Consider the following 23,761-nt stretch of genomic DNA (forward strand, 5'->3'; position numbering starts at 1 on the left):
TCAAAACTTCTTTGTAAAATAATCAATCAAAAACAAACAAACAAAATAACTAAATCAAACACTCTTATATTACCAATTATTCAAATAAATACAATGTTTGCCATATTACCTCAACAAACTTTTAATTTTGCTGACTATTTGAATAACCAATTCCAACCTCAATCTACTGCACAAGCATTTTCTCAAGCTGGCTTCCCTTGCAGATCTCAAGCATATGCTCAGGCAATTACCTCTCAAAACTTTTCCATTCCAACAGTTAAATATGCTATTGAAGAAGATTCTAATGACTTAATCATAACCCTTTATAAACTTTTGCCAAACAATCTACCAGTTTCATCAAGTTTTTTATCCAATGAAAATCTAATTAAATTTAAAAAAACTTATCTAAAAATTTATTCATTGATTATGAAATTGAATTAATTAATGATAATAATTCTTTAAAAATTATTTCTCAATCTGATAATTTTGAAAAAACCTTTAACTTAATCAATTATAATATTAGTGATTTGAAATTAATTGATTTGAATATCCATCAAGATTCCATTGCTTACTTGAAAGTAAGATTAATTAATAATAAATGTAAAACTGACTCCATTAATCATGAAGAATTAGAATTAAAAAGAATTCAAGATTTGAAATTAAAACGTATAAATGAAGTTCGTCAAGCACGTCTGCAAAGGAAAACAAACCCGTTTAGCAGCATACCAAGAAAAGAAGAGATTGGAACAGGAAAGATTAGCTGCTATTGAAGAAGCAAAAAGATTAGCTGCTATTGAAGAAGAAAAACAAGCACTTGAACAAGCAAGATTAGATCTTCTTGAAAAAGAACTTAAGGAAAGGATTGAACAAAAAAGAGTTGAACAAGAACGTTATAAAGCACAACAATTGATAAAACAGTATGAAGAAGAACAAGCTGCTATTCAAAAACTCAAAGAAGAAGAGGAGAGAAAAATACTTTTACAATTGGAAAAGGAAGCCCAATTAAAGCAACAAAGGTTAAGACAGCAACGTCAAGAACAAGAACAAGAGCAATACCGTATTCAACAAAAAGCTCAAAAGAAAATAAAAAAGACTTATAATGATATGATCGATCGTCAAACTCAACAACATATTGCAACTTTAAATGCAATGAAAGAAGCACAAAGATTGGAACAAGAAAGAGTCCAAGCTCAAAGACTACAAGAAAAAGAAGATGAAGAAAGGAAAAGATTAAGAGAATATGTTTTACAAAAAAGAAGAGAATTCAAAGAAGAACAAGAAAAATATCAAGCAAACTCTCCAAAGTCCCCCAAGTATGAAAATAGATTCCAATCTCCTGTACTAGAAGATGTAGATGATGAAGAGGTAGATCGTTATAGAAAATCCTTGGATAGATCTCCAAGGGGCAGTTCTATCATTGAAGACTTATAAATTTAATGTATCACTACACATATATATATATATTTGTATGCTATTGTAAACATTTTAAGTAGTCATTTCTGACTTAAATTTAAATACCGCTTTTTAATAAATATTCCTCATAAAGTATATGCTTACTATTTTCTTATCTTTTTTATATTATTTTGGTTTCAAAATATCAACCAAGAATATTTTATATAGACTCTCCAATATTAAGGTAGAGACACTATAGAGTGTATATCTGCCTATTACTTGTTTTGTAATTGTAAGATGTCTAATAATTTCCTATAAATTTAGAAATTAATATCGTAACCCTTAAATGTATAATTACAATATTAATAGGCAATTTCTTACATATTATTCTCCTATGTTCGGCATTCTACTATTCTCTATATTTTTTTTTCTGTATAATAATCTTATCGTAAATCAGATTTACCTCAGCCTCATAGTTGCATTGGACGCCAATTTTTCTGAACTACGCGTCATTTATTTTTTTTTTTTTTTTTTTTCTTTTTATCTTTTACCATTATTTCCTGTTTTCGAAGCTACATTTTTCGCGTCTCCAATATTTTCCAAATTTGGCAAGATACGGACGAGTTCTGATACTAACTTTCCGAAATAAGAGTACTATTTTCCGTTTTTGTAGTCGCATTAAAAATTTGGCGTTTATTCCGATCTTTTTACAGTTCCAAGTTGAAAAACTTTTTCGGGCATCTAATTAAATTAAGACTAGACTAGAAGAAACGCCAAAGTAGAAACTTCGATTTTGGTTAATTATTGATGGAAAAGTTTGACATTAAGCCAATCTTACCAATATTATTCGTAGCATACTTTCGTGATGCAACCCACATTATTGTGCTAACTGAACTACTAGAATTAAGCCTTAAGATTTCCTTTACCGGTAGTCTCAAGAACTAGCTCCATCGGTCGAAAATGTTCACATTTGGTGTTTTTCAAGTTTTTTAAGTACAGAACTGTTATTATTGGGTACTGACATGACAACTCTATCATGCTTAAGTCATTATTTAACAAAAAAGAAGTTGCACCATTCTTATTTACATATTGTATAATTAATTTTGTTTTTTTCAGTTTTTTTTTTAATATAAACATTTGTAGCATTCTTTTTGAATATTTTCTTTACTTTTTTTTGTTGATCAGTTGTAAGAGACCGTACCTTCACCCACGTCACTTTGTTCGTTGTAATTGCCAAGTTTTAAACCATTTGACAATATATAACAGAAATTTTTATTTTCGTTGTACACAGTGGAGCATTTGATTTCAGAGAAGTGACTTCTGTATTCTTAACTATTTCAAACTACAAGCTAACTCAAGATTATACATTCTAATTCATCCAAACGTCCTATTTTTTAATTTAAAATATCTTATATTTTATATACACATATTTTTTTTTCTGATCCTATTAATTGTTCCATTACAATATTAATTAATTACATTGCATAATGTCATCAAGAAGACAACTGACAAATGATGGATTTTCCAATCCTCATAGATATCACGATAATGAAGACGAAGTAGAAAACATTTTTGCTACTCCACAACAACCTGCAGCTCAAGGCCAAACTCCTATCCAAAATCCATTCATCGGAAGCGATGAAGAATATGATTCATACTCTGGGAACTATCAAAATGAAGATGATCTGAGTGAAACTTCATTAATGCATAATAATCGTAACATAATTAATGGTTCTAAACCTGTAGTACAACATATATATCACGATAATGATGATGAAGGTGATAGCAGAATGAGCTCGAATGTTCAAGATTATCAAGGTTATTATTCAAGAAGTAATCTGAATCTATTGGACTCAGATAAAGAATATTTAAATACAAACGCCATAGCTAGAAATAATTCAAGTTATTTGAATCTTGAATCTACAAAGACTCCAAATTTACAAGGGAAATCAGCTCTTGTAGTGGATGCTTCCAATAATAATGGTGTCACCAACAACGATATTTTATCCCCACCAGAATTTGATAGATACCCTCTGATTAGTAATTCTAAATCATCCCAAAATCTTGCCAATGGTTATTATAATGGTAATTCATCATCTATTTTTCCCACAAGTGCTACATTTGGAGGAAATTCTCCAATGTTAGGTTCTACATCTGATATTTCTTCATTAAATGGTAATAATAATGAGCACGATTTTTCACCTTTTGGTGGTTACCCAGCTTCATCTTTCCCGTTATTGATTGAAGAAAATGAAGATGATGATTACTTGCATAACCCAGATCCAGAAGAAGAAGCCAAATTAGATAAACATAGACTGGCTGATGATATTAGAAGTATGGATAGAAGAGCGGCTGGTGGTTGTGTTGGTTTATTATTTTTATTAATTGCTGCTGTTTGTATATTTGTTGTGTTACCTGCATTAACTTTTACAGGTGTTGTTAATCGTCCAACAAATATTCCAAGCAATTCAACTTATGCACATGGTAAACAAGAATATTTGACTGATTATGAATATCCACAATTAGCTGCTATTAGAACTGAATTAGTAGACCCTGATACTCCCAAAAATGCTAGATCAAGAAAGGCAAGGGATGGGTCATATTGGGGATTGGTATTTTCTGATGAATTCAATGCTGAAGGTAGAACTTTCTATGATGGTGATGATCAATATTGGACTGCACCAGATATTCATTATGATGCTACTAAGGATTTGGAATGGTATTCACCAGACGCTTCTATTACAAGAAATGGTACTTTACAATTAAGAATGGATGCCTATAAAAATCACGATTTGTATTATAGATCAGGTATGGTACAAAGTTGGAATAAGTTATGTTTTACTCAAGGTGCCATTGAAATTTCTGCTAATTTAGCTAATTATGGTCGTGTTACTGGGTTATGGCCTGGTTTATGGACAATGGGTAATTTAGCAAGACCAGGTTTTCTAGCTTCCACTGAAGGTGTTTGGCCATATGCTTATGATTCATGTGATGCAGGTATTACACCAAATCAAAGTTCTCCAGATGGTATCTCATATTTACCTGGTCAAAGATTAAGTGTATGTACATGTGATGGTGAAGATCATCCAAATCAAGGTACAGGTAGAGGTGCTCCTGAAATTGATATTATTGAAGGTGAAGCTGATACTACTTTAGGTGTTGGTATTGCATCTCAATCAATGCAAATCGCACCATTCGATATTTGGTATATTCCAGATTATGATTTTGTTGAAATTTATAATTTTACTGTAACCACAATGAACACATACTGTGGTGGACCTTTTCAACAAGCCGTTTCTGCCGTATCTACATTAAATACCACATGGTATCAATTTGGTCCTCAAGCTGGTTATTATCAAAAATACGCCATTGAATTATTGAATGATGACGAAGAAGGTTATTGCCGTTGGTTTGTTGGTGATAATCCAACATTTACAATTCATGCCAAGGCATTACATCCTAATGGTAATATTGGTTGGAGAAGAATTTCTAAAGAACCAATGTCAATTATTATGAATTTAGGTATTTCTAATAATTGGGCTTATATTGATTGGCAATCTATTTATTTCCCTGTCACAATGTCAATTGATTATGTTAGAATTTATCAACCAAATAACTCTGTATCTATAACATGTGATCCAAAGGATTATCCAACTTATGATTATATTCAAGATCATATAGTGGCATATACTAATCCAAATCTAACAAGTTGGAGTAGTACTGGTTTTGAAATGCCCAAGAATATTTTAACTGGTAATTGCAAGAGTTCAAAATATTCTTTAGATAGTGGTAGTAGTTGAACAACCATGATACAAAACTCTTGTATCTCATAACGGTTCTTTTAATTTTTAGAACTAATTTTAATTGATATATTCTTTGACGAAAATACGAGTATAACAATGCTTTTAATTTGTCCTTTTTCCCTTGCCCTTTTGCCTTTTGTGCTTTCCCTCTTTATTTAAGTTAGATATTACTTTATATACTTGCATTAATAAGATTTTTATTGTTACCGTATTGTACATGGCGTGTAGATCATACCGCATAAGTGTTTTCCACAAAATAATTCGCGTATGAAAAAATATAGCATAAATGTATATATATTTAAGCAATACTCATCGCAAGACTAAAAAACGAAAAAAAACAAACTGATCATGTCAAGTGTATCATTTATAGAGAATCCTAAATCGAATCCAACGCTTCCCTTAACGTTATGTAAAAGTGATAGTGGATTAAAAGTGATTAGAACAGCAGATAAATCTATAATTATCAATTATAAGATTCGTAACAAAAATGATATCATATATTATCAATGGGAAAATAACATTGGCAATTATGTAGCGATTTTCTTCCAAAGAGGTACAGTGATGATATATGATGGTATTAAAACCTCGAGACTATTAGCAATGTTAAATGGGGGAAAACCAAATGTAGATGCAGGGATTTGGGATCGATATTATTTCCCTAATGATAATGAGAAGGATATTTTCGATTCCGATATAACGTTATATATGCCCACATTGATACAGATTATTAGAGATAAAGAAAAAATTTGTCCTGGGACTTATTTCCCACCACATTCTACTTGGAGAGCTAAAAAGGAAGAGAGTTTAAAGAATGAATTTTTAGATATACATCTTTTACATCACTCAGTGGATGATTCGTTTACATTTATATTGAATGGTGAATTGAAATTGCCTTTCCCATCTAATAGCACTAGTGGAAGAGCAATTGGGATAATTAAGGGGGAAAATAATTGTTTTATTTGCTTTTATCAAGATTTAACAGTTCGAATGATTGATTGCCATGACTTGTTACAATTAAAGGGGAATGAGATCTTAGTGGATCATTTTATTCGAATAAATCATCTCTTAAAATATTTAAAAGAACATATCATGTTTATCAAGGATAATATGTCGACACCGTTTAACGAGTTCTTAACGAGCGTTAAAGGTGAAGCAACACAAGAGATGATGATGGAAAATTTAATCACTATGCTAGTATCTGGTTATATCTCTACAGAATTGGAAGAATGGATACGAAACACGATTGGGATTAAAAATTTAACGCGATGGGCTACACTAGGTGGTATTTTTTACGAGAAAGGAGTTGATATCATCACACTAATGGTGATACCTGCATGCGAGAGGTTTATGATACTAGTTGCAAGATTACAAGGTTTGATAGAGTATGTGATTGTAAGGAATCGGTGTGATAACAGAGGGGTCAATCTGAATAGTAGTTATATAGAAAATGTTAAGCATGCTGCCAAGAGATTTATGAAAGAAGCATTAAGGATGTTAGAGCAATTGCAATTACAGAAACAATTGTTTGAAAAATTTTTGCATTGGTTTAGTGAGAATGTTAGGGGTGTGGTTCAAGATGAGGCGGTTAGTGGTAATATTTTGGTCAAAAATGTAAATAATTGTAGAGATATAGTGGAGTATTTAGAGTGGAGCATGGGAGGAGGGCCAAATAGAGTGACTGAATTAACTCAATTTGAAAAAGAACTAGAAGTGGTTCAAGAGAATTTGAATCTGCTGAATCAAGATTTTGTAGAGCCTGCATTGAGTGTGGCAATAAGTATTGGTGATCGTAAGAATATTGGTGCGATCTTGGGTGTTTGTAATCCTGAAGGTGAGCTTTTAAGTATGGAAAAGGTGATGAGTTTAGAGTCTACTTTGGTTATATATATAATAAAGTACGAGATGCAAGGTGAGATGAAATATGAAATTGGATTATTGAATTGTAATATGGAAAATATCTTTTGTCAAAATGAAGTGAAACTAGGAAGTAGACGGCAAGAAGTGGTAGAGACCAAGATAAATGTAGAAAAACGACAATTTGAAAATGATAGTAATTTGTTTGTTATTGAAAAAGAAGATGAATTTGATGTACAAGTAGAGTTTCGTAATAATGATAGCGTCTTTACGAAAAAATTTGTACTGAATATCAAAGAAAAAAGTATTGAAGGGTGTTAGATAATCTATATAAAGGTTTCAAAAAAAACATATAGGTGAGTATATAGAGTTATGGAGTTGCTTGTGGAGAACCGTATGGCGGTGTGAGCACTTCTTTTTCAAACGTATATACAGTATTTGGTAATAATAATAGAGTACCTGGTTTAGCTTGAACAATGGCAAGATGTGGAGCTTCTTGAAGCATTGTTTGTACGGTGGAGTTACAGAATGGAGTGGAATTAGTGGAAGGTTTTTCAACTTTTATATTTGCTTTGGTACTATCACGTTTGGTATCACGTTTGGTACTATCACGTTTGATATCACGTTTGATATCATGTTTGGTATCTCGTTTACTTTCCCTAAGCAGTTGTTTTTCCCTTGCCTTTTCCCTTGTCTTCTCTCTTACCCTCTCTCTTGCCTTTTCCTTTGATTGTTGTTTTAATTTCTCTTTTAATAATTTCTCTTCTGCTCTTTTCTGTTTACGTTGTGCTTGTTCATATTCTTTTTCTCTTTTCAATGCTAATTCATTGGCAAAGCTGCCACGGATATCATTCTCGCAAGTAAGAACACACCAGCCACATACAAATAGACGTGTGGTACGAGGCCTCTTTTCTGTAGGACGCCAAGATAAAGATTGCTCAGTAGGTAGTTCATTAGAGGATTCATTGAGTGACTCAGAAGAAGAAGCATGTCTACGAGAAGAACGACGTGCTGCAGAACGTGATGTGGTACGAGATGCGGAGCGTGATGTGGAGCCTGAAGCATAACGATCACTTCCGAGTTGTACAGCTGCAAAGTCACGAGGAGAAATGGAAGTACCAGTAGACACACTAGCATTTGCATTTGCATTAGTAGAAGATGCTTCCATTAAACATTCAAGAAGTGCTTGTGGTTGACAATCCCAGTGTTGCCATACGTGACATGCGTCACAGCATACGAGCAATGTGTGACGAGCAGTTTCTGGAATAGTGTCTGGTCCAGATACTTGTAATGGTTCTGGGTCACACAGACATTGGAAAGTCCATGAAAGAGTATCTGGCGGTAATTGTGAATCTTCTGGTTCAAGACCGTGTTCTGCAGCTCGAGCGATACGGTCAGCGGTTAAAGCCAGCTCGGCGGGTATTTCTAAGGGGGCGGATTCAGGGGATGAAGAGTCTGACGAGAGCGGTGGACGAGGAGGGACCTCTAGAAGTGGTGTGTGGAAACAAGTGCCATGAAGCAGCACATCTTGGTCGATATCCGAGGGTTTGATGCTTACAGGGGCAACGTTTGATAGTTCGATGAGTGAGGCTCCAGTGAGTGAGACTTCAGTGGGTGAGACTTCAATGTGTGAGGACTCAGTTGGTGGTGCCTCAATCTGTGATACTCGCTCTTCAACATCCTTGTCAAAGGCATCCCAAAGTTTCCGACTTAGTACATGTTGTAAAGAGGAATGATGACGTGCGAGAGCTCTATGACGAGTCTTGAGAAATGCTGTACGATTATCTTGAAGTGTATCCCAATTATCACGCGCCTGGCGTAATGCAGCACCGTTTTCACGTGCAGCCAGTCTTGAAGAACGTTTACGACGAGCCAAGAGGGCATCCATGACGGCAGCTTTTTCACGAGATAATAGCAAACGACATGAGTGTATGAGATGAAGCAAGTATGGCTCAAGCTGAGTAGTTAGAAAGGCAAAGCGTTGTTTATCATTACGAGAGTTGTGTGTGTATTCCACAAAACTGTCCCAGTCGGAAGCAAGGACAGATGTATGTGTCGTTTGAGCTGCCAAATAGGAATCAATGGCAGGTGCATAGTCCAGATGTAACAAGTCTGGACCAGGTGCTGCTATGGTACAGTTGCGTAACCTGATCGGTACAGAAAGTGTGCTATCAGAGGAAGGTTCTAGTCGATTCTCGAGAAGAGCTCCTACACTGGGTGCTATAAGTAATCGTGTTCCGTCGTTAGTGGTGAGTTGTTCCAAGTTAAGCAATGGGCCTGAACGTCGACGACGATCAGCTTCATGTACTAAATAGTATAGCATATCATATTGCTGACAGGGTGTGGCACTCTCCCAGGGTAAGGCACATGTGCTAGGAAGGTACGAACGCGCAGCGGTGTCCCAATGGGCCAATGAGATAGCAGAAGGGTCGGATGCTAATAACTGCAAAAGACGCAGGCGTAGCGTATCTAGAAGGCCCGTTTGTACAGAGGGATCAGGTGTATCGAGCGTCTCTTGTGTGGGCGGCAGATGCAACAGTGCCTCGTCAAAGGTGACGTCTGGCCAAAGAGGACGTTGTTGTGTTGACGAAGTGGTAAAAGATGCAGTGGCACGGTAAAACCATGCAATAACTAGATGGTAATGCCAACTAGCACCAAGTTCGGCGGGTCGTTGTGGTATCACATTAGGCGATGGAAGACGTGTCCATGCCGCAATAGTTTCCGGAGTAACATGAGAGTGCCAGAAGGGCAACGAATCACCTGTAGCAGCAGAACGGTGTGCGCGTGTCATTTATACCGTAATTGGTGTGTGGCCAGTTGCAATTGGTTTGCCACTATCCCACAGTTTACCGCCGAGCTCTTGTTTGATTTATATATAGCATACAGATTTAAAAGCAGATTTCATCATTGTTGCTTTTCTGAAATCAAATACGGGCCGGGTAACCTTTTCTTTTTTTTTTCTTTTTTTGAAAAATGAAAATTCGCTACTTTTGAAATTTCTCGGATTTGTGCCCCTCTCCGTGTTTTGCCCTCATTTTCATTTTCATTTTCATTTTCATTTTCATTTTCATTTTCATTGTCATTTCCATTCTAATTTTCACGTTAATTTTCACGTTAATTTTCATTTTCATTTTTGCTGGTCCGTACCTTAACTTATCTCGGCTTCCTTTTCGCTTTCTTTTTCGCTTTGGCTCAATCTCTCCTTCCTTTTCCAAGGGTCTTTTCTTAGCAAAAATTAAAAAAAATAAATCATAAAGAATTGAAAACAATCTTATTAAATCATAATTAATAATCCTTAAAATTTAATTATGCAAAACAAAACAAAGCAAAACCAATTTTTTTTTTAAAAAAAGAAAAAAAAGATAAGATACTTCAATAGATTAATATTGTTTACGCAAATGCAAAACTGAGATCCACTATATAGTTTTACGCCTTAAGCATTTCCTAAATCTCACATTTTTTTTTTATTATTATTATTTTCATCAAAGCACACACATATATAATTTGCCTTGCTCGAGAGATATCCAATGAGTCAAGATTACCATATCAATACCCGCTTCAAAATGGGCGGTGATCAGCCACAGCTCTTACAACATACTACTCCAAAACTATCAAACACTTCCAAGGAAGATCCTACCCCGTTGACTCCCAACACGAACGAGAATGCTTTAGACACAGCAATTTTAGGTACAAACACTCCGACGTCAGTGGCCAAGGCTACGCCAAGAATGATGGGCAAGACTCAATCACAACCACAGCCGCAGCCGCAAATGCAAACTCAACCGCAAATGCAATCGCAAGCCCATGAAAATGCGCAACAACAACCGTTGATGCCGCCAGTGGAAATCTCTTACAACAAAGACGGCACTCTGAACACTCCTAACCATTTAAACCTCGTAACAGAACAGCAAAAGAACAGAACACCAACACCTGCTGCCCAAAGATCTCCTCAGACCCGGTCACAATCACAATCGCAATCGCAGGCACAAGCACAATCGCAATCGCAACAGAGAAAATCAAGTAGATCCCGTCAAAACGAACCTAAACAATTCCATAGAAAATCATTGGGTGATTGGGATTTCTTAGAAACTGTAGGTGCCGGGTCCATGGGTAAAGTCAAACTAGCTAAACATCATTATACAAACGAAATATGCGCCATCAAAGTAGTCAATAGAGCCACTAAGGGGTTCCTGCATAAGGAACAAACTTTGCCTCCTCCGCAAACAGAACAAGAAATCTTGGAAAGACAGAAAAACTTGGAAAAGGAAATCTCAAGGGATAAACGTACCATTAGAGAAGCATCTTTGGGCCAGATCTTATACCATCCTCATATTTGTCGTCTTTTCGAAATGTGCACCATGTCAAACCATTTCTATATGCTTTTCGAATATGTTTCAGGGGGTCAATTATTAGATTATATAATTCAACACGGTTCATTAAGAGAACATCATGCAAGAAAATTCGCAAGAGGGATTGCTAGTGCATTACAATATTTACATTCAAACAATATCGTCCATAGAGATTTGAAGATAGAAAATATTATGATCTCCACTTCAGGTGAAATTAAAATTATCGATTTCGGTCTCTCCAATTTATATGATACAACAAGACAATTACATACGTTTTGTGGGTCTCTATATTTTGCAGCACCAGAATTATTAAAAGCTCATCCTTATACCGGTCCCGAAGTGGATGTCTGGTCCTTTGGTGTTGTTCTTTATGTCTTGGTATGTGGTAAAGTTCCCTTTGATGATGAAAATTCAAGTGTCTTACATGAAAAGATTAAACAGGGGAAAGTGGATTACCCTCAACATTTATCAATTGAAGTCATTTCACTTTTATCCAAAATGTTGGTTGTCGATCCTAAAAAGAGAGCCACTCTAAGACAAGTTGTAGAACATCATTGGATGGTTAGGGGATATGATAATCCATCTTCATCATACTTACCCAATAGAATTCCCTTGACCCCACAAATGCTAGATTACGATGTCGTAAAGGAAATGTTACGTCTAGAGTTTATTGATGATATAGATGAGACTATGAATTATTTAACCAAAATCATCTCGGATGAAACATATTTAGAATTATCAAATCAATATTGGTCCTTAATTAAAGAAAAAAATTTAAACATCAATGAAATGAGTCCCTTTGATAATCCATTGCAGGCATACCATCCTTTAATCTCTATATATTACCTGGTGGATGAAATGTTAAGAAATAAATTGAAAAAATTACAAAGAAGACAAATGCAATTCCAACAACAACAAAATTTGGAATTACAAAGGAAAAAATTGGAATTACAAAAGCAAAATGCTGCTGCGTCTGCTGCTGCGTCTGCGGGACTTGCCACTACTACCCCAGCTGCCACCCCAGTTATTCCTCAACCAGTAAATTCACCTATCAAGACTCAGTTATCACCCATTAAGACAGATGCATCTCCAATGGTAAAGAGTAGAAAAGAGGGCAACTTATCTTCCCCTGCAAAACAATCACAACAACAACAAAAGAGCTTAAAAGTAATGATCCCTCCAAAATTAATCATCCCAGAACAAGCTCATACTTCCCCAACAACAAGAAAAACTGTTGATAGACAAAATGATATAGATACTGTCTTTGCTAAAGCTGAAAATAAAATTAACAACTATAACGATACTCCCGAAAATAGCACTTATGCCAGTCCAATGGAATCTCCAAGTAAACATCAAGCAAATACAAACGTAAATAATACTACTAGCATACCAGATTCTCCTGATGATGAAAATAAAACAACTATTGGAAACATATTTAGAAGATTATCCTCCCGTCGTCATCCTTCAGGTGCAACCACAGATTCTTCTCCTACTAACAACCCTACATCAATGGATCCATCTCAAATGCAAAAGAAACTTCCAGATACAGTTATTCCAAAGACTCATTCTCGTGCTTATTCAGAATATGTTCCATCAAATAGAAATCCAAATTATGGCTCTATGAATACTCCACCAGTATTAATTAGATCACCACAAAGATCAGCATCTCAAAAGCAAAATGCAGATTTACCTGCATTGCCAATGAATGCTGAAACTATCGTTCAGCAACAAAGAGCTAAACAATTATCAAATAATATGGAAAATTTGAAAATTAATCAAGATTCAGCAAATGATGATGAAGCAACTCCTACTCCTACTACCACAGCACCTACTGACACTAGCAACAACAATAATAATACTCAAGATAACTCATATGACCAATTAAATATTCCAAAAGGTAGGAAGTTACATCCAAATGCAAGAGCTAAATCTGTGGGTCATGCTCGTCGTGAATCTTTGAAATATAGCAGACCCCCTGTACCTGCCAATTTGTTCCAACCAGAAATGGAAGATAATGGCTTTCTTCATTATAGTGATGATAATAGATCAGATAATAATAATACCACAGCAACAAATGCTACTTCCACTTCCACCAATAATAATACCACGAAAGCAGGTATCGTATCAAATAATATTAACAATTACACTAATGAAAATAATTCAGTTATTCAAAATACAATTAATAATCAAATTAATACCCATGAAATTATAACTGAACATTTATTATCCGATGATGAAATTCTTGATCAAGCTGCAAAGGCTCCTCCTGGAACAATGCCATCTATTGATTTCCCACGTTCATTATTCTTAAAGGGCTTTTTTTCAGTACAAACAACTTCTTCAAAACCTTTACCTATAGTTAGATATAAAATCATTACTGTATTGAAAAAAATGAATATAGAATTTAAAGAGGTTAAAGGTGGGTTCATTTGTCTTCAAAGATATTACAATAACAATAACCTCTTGAATGTCAATACTACTGCTGCTGCTGCTACTACAACAACTTCTAATACTTCTAATACAGATACAGATGCAGAAGATCAAGTATCAAAAGGTCTTACTCCAAGATCTCGTCATAATTCCATTAAACGTCAAGGCTCCATTAATAAATATTTTGCAAATAATTTAAATACAGATACAAATAACGCTCCTCCAATCCCAATGTCTCCAATGGGTATGTTGAATAATGATCCAAACACTCAACAAAATTCAACTCATGGTAGAAGTATGTCCACTGTATTATCCCCAACTAGATATAGTAATAATAATAGTAGCGTAGGTGGTGGTGGAGTATCAGGTGACGTTTCTGCGGCTTCTTTAGAATATATTAATCAAGATGAAAACGTGTTGACGAATTCAAGAGCAGAAGGTATGAATAGAATTGATAATCAAGATGCTATTAATGACGATGAAGAATTAAGTAGTAATGGTGAACCAATCTCCAAGACTATAAGTTCAAACGGTGGTAATCAAATTAATAGAGAAAAACAACCTATTAAATTCGAAATTCATATTGTCAAGGTTCGTATTGTCGGTTTAGCTGGTGTTCATTTCAAGAAGGTATCTGGTAATACTTGGTTATATAAAGAACTAGCGTCTAGAATATTAAATGATTTAAATCTTTAATATTTTTATATAATAATATATAATAAAATAATTTTTTAATATTAATTACTATTGTCTTTATATTTTTTTTTGTCCCTTTATCATCATAACTAAATAATTATAAAAATAATATATACGAAATTAAGATATCAAAAAAAAAAGTTTTTTTTTATTTTTTTCAATCATTTAAGACTAGAAAGTACACTTTCCAAGGTATTATTTGCCTTTATGATTGAATTAATATCATTCAAAATATAAGTTAATAATACATGCTTTGGTGTTCTAATTGATGGATTTGTTGATACTGTAGTAGGTATAATATTATTCCCTGAATTATTACTATCATTATCGTTATCCAAAGAAGTATTTGAATTAGAAGTTAATATATCTGATTCATAACGAGGATATTTTATAAATGTAATTAAATTATTGAATGATAATTTAATTTGTTTTCTTCTAATTTTTTCTAAATGTAAATGTTTCCATTTTTTCAATTTATTTAAATCATTTTGAATTTCAATTGGGGGTTTATTAACCTCTTCGTTAATTTTAATTTCAGGTAATTTAGATAGAGGTAATGGTTTATAACCTTTATTAAATGGATCATAGAGTTTAATATATTTTGGATTATTAAATTTTAATGGCACAATCATCGATGGGTTATCATCTAATGTTAATTCATTAATATGAATATTTAAATTAGTTGTATTATTTGTTAAATTAGTGACTTGATTTGGACCATCTACTGATAACAAACTATCCAAGAAATTTGATATAACATTTGATTCATCTAAACTTAATAAATTCTGTCCAATATTTGAAGATTTGTTTAACGAATTGATATCGTTATTAGTATTGTTGTTGTTTCGTTTTTTATTAAGATGATTGTTAATTGTTACAATTTTTGTTAATCCATTATTTATTGTTACATTTGAAGCTCTTGCATGTGAAATATTAGTGGAATTATTACCTGCTGCATGTGAAGTTTTCAAAGATTCATTAAAATCTGGGAAACTTTTGTTATTGTTATTAGAATTAGTAGTTGGCGGATTGATATTATTATAACTTAAAGAATGTATATTAGAAGTTGATAAAGTACTTTTCATATTTCGTTGAATGTTTGATGCGTTATTTATTTCAGCCTGTCGTATATTATTGCTATTATTATCTGTCAATTGTCTAGGGATACTAGGTACAATTTGTTTCTGTATATTATTAATTTGTGGTATTGAAGTAGGAACACTATCAATATCTCTCATATTATCCATATCTTGCTCATTTGATTCATTAATATTCTGTTGAGAGTTAGTTAAATTTGAACCTTGTTGAAGAACAACATTAGCAACAGTTATTGTGTTATTATTATTATTATTATTGTTATTGTTATTACTAAATTTTACTGTGTTATTATTGGTACTACTAGTTATGTTTAATGTTTGATTCTTCACATTAGTTGTTGTATCAATTGAATTTGAGAAACGAGTCAAGGGTGGTGGTGATAATGGGAGTAATGTTGACGGTGATAATGGATTAAAAGATGCAGGTGGGGACATTGAATTGTATAAAGGGTTAATATCAGAAGATGGGATATCCTTTCGTATATTTTTAGATAAATCATTATTAGTATTATCCTTGTTGTTATTATCATTGCTATTCTGATTTACATTCATACCAATAACTGAAGTATCTTTGGATGCCATAGTATTAGGAACGGTATTGATAAATTCATCCAAGGAATTATTATTAGTTAATGATTTAAATGATTGAATAATTTCATGAGCAGTGGCAGGAGTACTAGTATTATCATCGTCATTATCATGATTATCATCGTCATTATCATGATTATCATCGTCATTATCATGATTATCATTAAATAATTCAAACGCTGTTTCAAACGCCAAATCAATATCAAAATTGTCTATATCATTCACAGCACCATTAACTTCGTTATTATTAGTGTTGGTATTACCAAGTATGCTACCGAAATCAAACATATCATCATTAGTTGTGGTTTTAGAAGTGGAATTATCAGTTGTTATGGACATTTTGTTCCTATTTGCTTGATTCTCATCAAATAGGTTTTGCATATTTCTTTGAAATATAAATAGTGTGTGTGTGTGTGTGTGTGTGTGTGTGTGTGTGTGTGTGTGTGTGTGTGTGTGTGTGTGTGTGTGTGTGTGTGTGTGTGTGTGTATATATATGTGTGTGTATATATGTGTGTGTATGTGTATGTGTCTGGGTATATGTGTATGTGTATTATATTATCATGTATATTATAGTAGTGCCTACAGGGGTTGAAAGTATACTATTATTGGCTTGTTATGCAGTGTAATGTCGATGATATAAATGAAAAAAAAAGAAAACCGATTAAAAAGATAAAATAAAAACCAAAATCAAAAGTAATGAAATGAAATTAAAAAATCAGGTTGGCTCAAGTTAAAATATGATTAATTATAATTAAAATGGAAGAGAAAAAAAAAAGAATACGGACTTCACCACATAAATGGATGTATTAAGGTAACAATTGTATATCGAATGCAAAATAAAAAAAATTAAATGTATATATTAATATATGCTACTGTAATGTTTGTAACGAAATAGGTATTTAGTTCTTTAAGAAGATATTCTTTTTAATAAAAGATAATTTCTATAAAAGTTTTTCTACAAGAATTCATATGATTTTTTACACCTATTCATTTAACTTAATTATACTTACGGAATTTACTAGAATAACTGAATAAAAATTAAGAAGCTATTTCCTCGGATATTAAGATCATCGAAAATATATATGTTTAGTAAAAATTAAAATCATTCCACGCAGCATACAAAACCCTATATGCGACTAACAAAAACCCTAGTCCACGGGACCAAACCCTAAATAGCTTTATACGAGTTTTATTATTTTATTTTTATAATTGAAATTTATTCTTTTAGCTATTCAAAGGCAAAATAAAATAAAATAAAATAATCAGCCAATGCCAAGAGATTATGTGTTAGAAGGTAAGTCAACAAAACTTTATAGCTTGTTTGTTTGTTTTTATGTAAGCAAAATGAATACCTATAAGTTTGCGTTTAGTCTTGGTTATTGACTCGTAAGTTTTCAAAAATAATTCATCTACCTTTAAATTATGAAAACTATTATGATAATATTTAACGCTAGTCAATATAAGTCAGTGGGTAGCTCTAAATTAGGTTGTTTACCGATCTTATCATGCCAATGACGCCCCACTTTTCGTACAGACATAAAGGAATTGTTTACTAGATCTCTAAGCAACCAATACGAAATAAAACAATTCGCGTTGTTAACGAAGAAATAAAAAAGAAAAAATAAAATAGAACAGCAACTATTTGTTTTATACATTCGTCAATTTATCAAGAACAATGACTCTTACCCAGATCTCTAATCTGCAAATAGCAATTATCATCACGATTATTGCTAGTTTCAGAACTATCACCATCAATATCACTATAATGACTGACATTATCAACACTCCGCAATTTGTAGTTTAATTAAAGATTTTTATTAATCCAATAAAAGATATTATTGCGTAATCTTGTCTTCTTTTATTCTTCCCACGGCCTTACCTTATTTGGCGAACCGGTCGCCTAATTAGGACTTCCATTGACTTAACTTCCGACGGTGATACCCTTAAACGGAATATTGACCCGTTCCCGCCAGATATATGCTATCCCCGGACAAACATGCCATCCAAACACGACCCGGACCCTTTCCTGTTGTCCGGACAAATTGTTCTGGGGCATTTTCAGATACCACCACACGGGATATACATGTCCTCCTTCCTGTTTCCGCCTATCCGTCGGCTTGTTTGTACGGACAATTCCCAAAGAGTCAACCATTTACTACTTTCGGATGGTTCCGCCTACGGGTTTTCTCTGTATCTGTTCCGATCAGGATATAATATCAGTTTCTGGAATTACTGTGTTTGCTTTCGAGTATTGAATAATAATGTTATGATGGAAAATGCCGAATTTTTAATAGAATTGCATGTTATCGGAAGAATTTTTCAACCACCAAAGTCAAAATTAGTCAAGAAAAAAAAAATATTATACTAATCCATATACATCAGATTAACGATATCGAAATCTTATCATGTTATCGAAGTACGCTTGTTTTTTAGGTTTTAACAAGAAATCTACAGTAGTCTTGCAGTAAAATATCTTCAAGTAAATTAGGCTCAGTTTCCAGACTAGGTTGCTCCTGGAGGGGCAAAGTCAAGTATTGCTTGGAAGCGATGCCCTTTTCCTGCAAAGATTTCATCTGTTATTGTCAAGTTTATTTTTTTTTTTTTTTTTTTTTTGCATCTATCTCTTTATCTTGACTTTGCCCAAGTCCCATTTTCTCTATCAATCTGTGCCTCAATCTCAGACATTGATATTAGTCCCAAACTAAAGCAGACTAGTAAACTTTTTTTTTTTTGCATTACTTTTTGCTTTTACTTTCACTTTTGCTCTCAAGCTTATATATAGGCAAGAATTTGACTATGTGAAAAATTTTATTCTTGTTAAAATCATTAAGCCATTGACTCTTTTTTATATATTAACTGAATAGTGATTGATAACTTGATTCTTATTTTATATAAGTCTTTATATATATCGCCAAGCAATTCACCGTCGAGAATTCTATCTAAATATTAATTGGTAACTTTACCAAATAAGAAGAAATTATTTATATATAATATTCTTCCCCTTATTATTAAAACAAATTGAATTAAAAAAAATAAATTATCAACAACAACTACACAATAATGTATAGTTCAGAATCTTCAAGCCAGTCTCCTCAATTAAAGGATGAGACGAAAGTCACTTTAGAGTATCAATTAGATGAATATGACGAATATTCAAATAATCTCCATCAAAGAGATATTAAAAAAATAAATTCAATGAATAAAAATTCCATTGATATAGAATCTGCCACCAATGATGATATAGAATCTTATTTATCCAAACAAAGTGGTGAAGCTGCAGTATTTGAAGATACAAAGATAAATTGGTTTACCAAGTTTGCTGCATCTTTAGATGCTGAAGGAAACGGTATTGAACCAATCCCAGATGAACAAAAGACTGATTCCTCTTTAATTAATGCTGCTTCTATGTGGTTTTCTGCCAATATGGTTTTACCATCTTATTCCTTGGGTATCTTGGGTACAGCAGTTTATGGTTTAAATTTCGGTCAAGCTGCCATGGTCATTATTTTCTTCAATATAATGGGTCTTTTATCAGTTGCATACTTCTCTATCTTTGGTGCTCAATTATCAATGAGACAAATGATTTTATCTAGATTTTTAATTGGTAATGTCACTGCAAGAATATATTCCATCATTAATACTATTGCATGTGGTGGTTGGGGTATTGTTAACACTGTTGCAGCTGCTCAATTGTTAAATATGGTTAATATCGGTTCTGGCCATAATGCTCCATTATGGGCTGGTTGTTTGATCATTGTAGGTGCTACTGTCATGGTTTCATTTTTCGGTTATAGAGTTATTCATGTTTATGAAAAATATTCTTGGATTCCAAATTTTGCTGTGTTCTTGGTAATCATTGCAAGATTGAAAAAATCTGGTCAATATGAAGAAGGCCCATGGACTGGAGGAAGAACTACTGCAGGTAACGTTTTAACCTTTGGTTGTACAGTATATGGGTTTGCTGCTGGTTGGACCACTTATGCAGCTGATTACACTGTTTACATGCCAAAATCTACCAACAAATATAAGATTTTCTTTTCTTTAGTCGCAGGGCTAGCATTCCCATTGTTTTTCACTCAATTGATTGGTGCTGCCTCAGGTACTGGTGTTATTAAGAATACTGATTGGGCTGATTTATATAATAAAAATGGTACTGGTGGTTTAACATATGCTATCTTGGTTAAAGATTCCTTACATGGGTTTGGCCAATTTTGTTGTGTGTTATTAGCAATGTCTACTGTTTCCAACAACATTCCAAACATGTATACTATTTCCATGTCGGTTCCTGCAATTTGGTCAAAATTAAATAAAATTCCAAGAGTTATTTGGACATTGGCTGCTAATGCTGTTGTTTTGGGTATTTCTATTCCTGCATGCTATTACTTCACTGAGTTTATGCAATATTTCATGGATTCCATTGGTTATTATCTTTCTATCTATGTTGCCATGTCATTATCTGAACATTTCATTTATAGAAAGGGCAGATTTGAAAGTTATGTTGTTGAAGATTGGAATAATCCAAAAAAATTACCAATCGGTTATGCTGGTACTGCAGGTTTAATTGTAGGTGCATTTGGTGTTGCGTTAGGTATGGTTCAAGGTTATTGGAAGGGTGAAATCGGTAGATTAATTGGTGAAAATGGGGGTGATATTGGTTTCGAATTAGGTTTGTCTTGGTCATTTATAATTTACAATATTATTAGACCTTTCGAACTTAAATATTGTGGACGTTGATTGATAGAGCATGATCGTCATACTTTTTACTATCATTTTGTTTTCTTTCATTATTTCATTTCATTTCTAATATTTTATTTTTTTTCCTTCATTGTCATTTTTTTTACCCTTTTCTTTTTCATGTCCTTGTCATTTACAACTATGTCTAGTTTGTTACGTTTTATAAAAAAATTTTTTTTTATTTCACCATGTACACTATAATATGCAATTTTACTTAATAACATCATATTCCGATTCATTCATTATTTTATTTTTATTTTTTACTTCTTCCATCTGCATGCATATATTCAATTCCCCCTTTTTTTTTTTACTTATTTATCTTCTTCAGTTTCTAATTCAAAACGATTTATATATACAACATACATTAATTTGTATACTATTACGAACTTTTTTTTTTTTGATCTTTAATGTCACAAATAAGTAAGGATGGCTAAGGTATCCATTTTTTGAATAACAACGAAGTGTTCACGCCACCAAATCCAAAACTATTACATATAGAATAATTAATTTCATTATCCACAATACCATTTTCATGGTGCATTAAAATTTTCAATTTTTCAGGTTCAATATATTCCCCAATATTGCAATTTTGAACAAGTCCGTCCACATTTTGTAAATTTAAAGTATTTGGTAATTGACCCTTTTGAAGAGACAAAATGCTAAATATGCTTTCCACTGCACCTGCAGCGCCTAATAGATGTCCAATAGCACCTTTATTACTTGAAACGTACCCCTTTTGGAAATTTAGATCTTTAATTGGATTATCAATTATAGAATTCTTAATAGCAATAATTTCAGCTTCATCTCCTAATTTTGTAGAAGTGGCATGTGAATTTATATAAATCTTTGAATTGTTGAAATTATGATTGGAATCCGCACCTTCTTGTAAAGCCATCTCTATAGCTCTCCTTGCACCTTCGCCGTTTTTGCTTGGTGTAGTGATATGATATCCATCACTTGATAACCCATAACCTATAATCTCAGCATATATTTTGGCATTTCTCCTTTGTGCATGTTCCAAATTTTCCAATACTAACATTCCACAACCTTCTGATAATACAAAGCCCGACCTTTCATCATCAAATGGTCTTGAAATCCCATCAACAGTTATACTCTTGACTCTTAAAAATCCGATTAATGATAAGGGATGGATAGCAGCTTCAGTAGCGCCAGCAATACAAAGATCTTGCTTCCCCAATCGAATTAGATTATATGCATCACCAATAGAGTTGTTTCCTGTGGCACATGCTGTAGAAGAGGAATGTAAGGGACCTTTTAATTTAAACTTGATAGAAACATTACCAGCAGCCATGTTTGTTAAAATCTTTGGGATGAAAAAAGGAGATATCTTCTTATTAGGATCAATTACTAAATTTTTAGTAGCTTCGAAAATATCATTAATTGAAGCTATACCAGATCCAATAATACAACCAAACCGATTTAAATCTATCGAATCTGAAATAGTGATCTGATCAGGGGTGTTTAATAGACTAGCATCTTTCAATGCCTCGTAGGAAGACGTTATAGCTAATTGAGAAAACTTTGACATCCTTCTCCTATCCTGATCATTTAATAAACTATCTGGAATATTTGAATTATTGTCAATTTGGCTTGGTATAACGCCAACATTAACACTATCTGGAATATGTTTCTTGAACTGTTCGAAATCATCTGCATAATTTGTCAAGGAAGTCACTGGAACTAACCCTGAATTACCTTTCAGTAAGTTGTTCCAAGATTGCCCCACAGTTCTACCTAGAGGTGTCATGCACCCTAAACCTGTGACAACTACTCTATTCAATTTGCTCATCGTTTCTATCCCTATCACCGACAACAGGAACAAATAATATCCTGGTAAAGTATTGAAATATGCATTTTCCCCTATTCAAACGATCGTACTAGTAACTATATTCATACTAGATTTCATCTAACCTTGAACACCGTATCCATTACTTTCGATACATCCAAATCTACTGAACATTACTATTTTTACTCTGTCTGTTTACGTATTGTGCCCAAGACCATCACTTCGTCAAATTATCCCAAACAGGTATTTTAGGCCACGTGATCCATACTTATACAATAGGATATATTTCCTAACTAGCGCCACTAAAACGCGCGCCACTAAATATTCACACCACTAAATATTCACGCCACTAAACGTTTCCTGTGCAAAATCCTTTTCGGAGCCACATTTGTTACGATAGCCTTGGCAGGCTATTTGCAGACAATCGACGTAGTACGGAAAGGCGAATTCAGGGCAAATAGGGCGACGTGTTAATAGAGAAAGAATAGCGGTATTTTAATTAATGGTTAAATGCATTGGCAAGGCTAATATTAAAAGCTAAAACAAAACACAATTTTAGTTTGCAGGCTTCAAATCTGACAAAATTAATTAAGCGAAAACAACTTCTAGATAATCAAGGGTCTCAGCTCATCTCGCAGGCATATTTAAGGTTTTTAAGGTTTGTGAAAAGAAAAACTGGAAAAAGTAAAGCAATTAATTTACACAAAAGAAGTAGTGTAGAAAACACGACTTCTCGACTTTATAGTATTTGGGAAAAACTGAATAATTTAGTGGCACTAAAAGACCATAATTCAAGTGAGTGTGTGTGTGTGTGTGTGTAATTTTTGTCATTAGGTTTAATTTAATTATAATTAGATTTTCATAGTTTGGTGTTTCTGTTTTTAGCATTTTGGCGGAATTTGCATTTTAAATTTTAGGGGTTCAAGAAATTGGTCAGAAGACTAAGAACGAACAAAAAAGAAAATCAAAATCAGAATATAGCTAACAAAACACGACACGATAATTGGTGTCGATTAAACTTTAACTTTAAAC

General features: G+C 33.3%; 8 protein-coding genes across 8 annotated transcripts; 5 read left to right on the forward strand and 3 right to left on the reverse strand.

Moving 5' to 3' along the window:
• Positions 1-651: 651 nt before the first annotated feature.
• On the forward strand, positions 652-1,410 carry TBLA0C04550 (uncharacterized protein; the record flags this gene model as incomplete). The annotated part of the gene is made up of 1 exon (XM_004179723.1): positions 652-1,410. One exon carries the CDS (start codon positions 652-654, stop codon positions 1,408-1,410), a length of 759 nt encoding a protein of 252 aa, XP_004179771.1.
• A 1,448-nt stretch (positions 1,411-2,858) lies between these two features.
• Positions 2,859-5,171, forward strand: TBLA0C04560 (SKN1/KRE6 family beta-glucan synthesis-associated protein; the record flags this gene model as incomplete). Its single annotated transcript, XM_004179724.1, has 1 exon — positions 2,859-5,171. One exon carries the CDS (start codon positions 2,859-2,861, stop codon positions 5,169-5,171), a length of 2,313 nt encoding a protein of 770 aa, XP_004179772.1.
• A 351-nt stretch (positions 5,172-5,522) lies between these two features.
• Positions 5,523-7,349, forward strand: APC4 (anaphase promoting complex subunit 4; the record flags this gene model as incomplete). The annotated part of the gene is made up of 1 exon (XM_004179725.1): positions 5,523-7,349. The coding sequence occupies one exon, from the start codon at positions 5,523-5,525 to the stop codon at positions 7,347-7,349; it is 1,827 nt and encodes a 608-aa protein (XP_004179773.1).
• Positions 7,350-7,398: 49 nt separating this feature from the next.
• IOC2 (Ioc2p) lies at positions 7,399-9,819 on the reverse strand (the record flags this gene model as incomplete). Its single annotated transcript, XM_004179726.1, has 1 exon — positions 7,399-9,819. The coding sequence occupies one exon, from the start codon at positions 9,817-9,819 to the stop codon at positions 7,399-7,401; it is 2,421 nt and encodes an 806-aa protein (XP_004179774.1).
• A 736-nt stretch (positions 9,820-10,555) lies between these two features.
• Positions 10,556-14,503, forward strand: TBLA0C04600 (uncharacterized protein; the record flags this gene model as incomplete). The annotated part of the gene is made up of 1 exon (XM_004179727.1): positions 10,556-14,503. One exon carries the CDS (start codon positions 10,556-10,558, stop codon positions 14,501-14,503), a length of 3,948 nt encoding a protein of 1,315 aa, XP_004179775.1.
• Positions 14,504-14,664: 161 nt separating this feature from the next.
• INO2 (Ino2p) lies at positions 14,665-16,569 on the reverse strand (the record flags this gene model as incomplete). The annotated part of the gene is made up of 1 exon (XM_004179728.1): positions 14,665-16,569. One exon carries the CDS (start codon positions 16,567-16,569, stop codon positions 14,665-14,667), a length of 1,905 nt encoding a protein of 634 aa, XP_004179776.1.
• Positions 16,570-19,248: 2,679 nt separating this feature from the next.
• On the forward strand, positions 19,249-20,922 carry TBLA0C04620 (cytosine permease; the record flags this gene model as incomplete). The annotated part of the gene is made up of 1 exon (XM_004179729.1): positions 19,249-20,922. The coding sequence occupies one exon, from the start codon at positions 19,249-19,251 to the stop codon at positions 20,920-20,922; it is 1,674 nt and encodes a 557-aa protein (XP_004179777.1).
• Positions 20,923-21,352: 430 nt separating this feature from the next.
• CEM1 (fatty acid synthase CEM1) lies at positions 21,353-22,732 on the reverse strand (the record flags this gene model as incomplete). The annotated part of the gene is made up of 1 exon (XM_004179730.1): positions 21,353-22,732. The coding sequence occupies one exon, from the start codon at positions 22,730-22,732 to the stop codon at positions 21,353-21,355; it is 1,380 nt and encodes a 459-aa protein (XP_004179778.1).
• Between the last annotated feature and the right edge of the window lie 1,029 nt (positions 22,733-23,761).

Source organism: Henningerozyma blattae, chromosome 3, assembly GCF_000315915.1.
Source record: "Henningerozyma blattae CBS 6284 chromosome 3, complete genome".
NCBI classification, from domain to species: Eukaryota; Fungi; Ascomycota; class Saccharomycetes; order Saccharomycetales; family Saccharomycetaceae; genus Henningerozyma; species Henningerozyma blattae.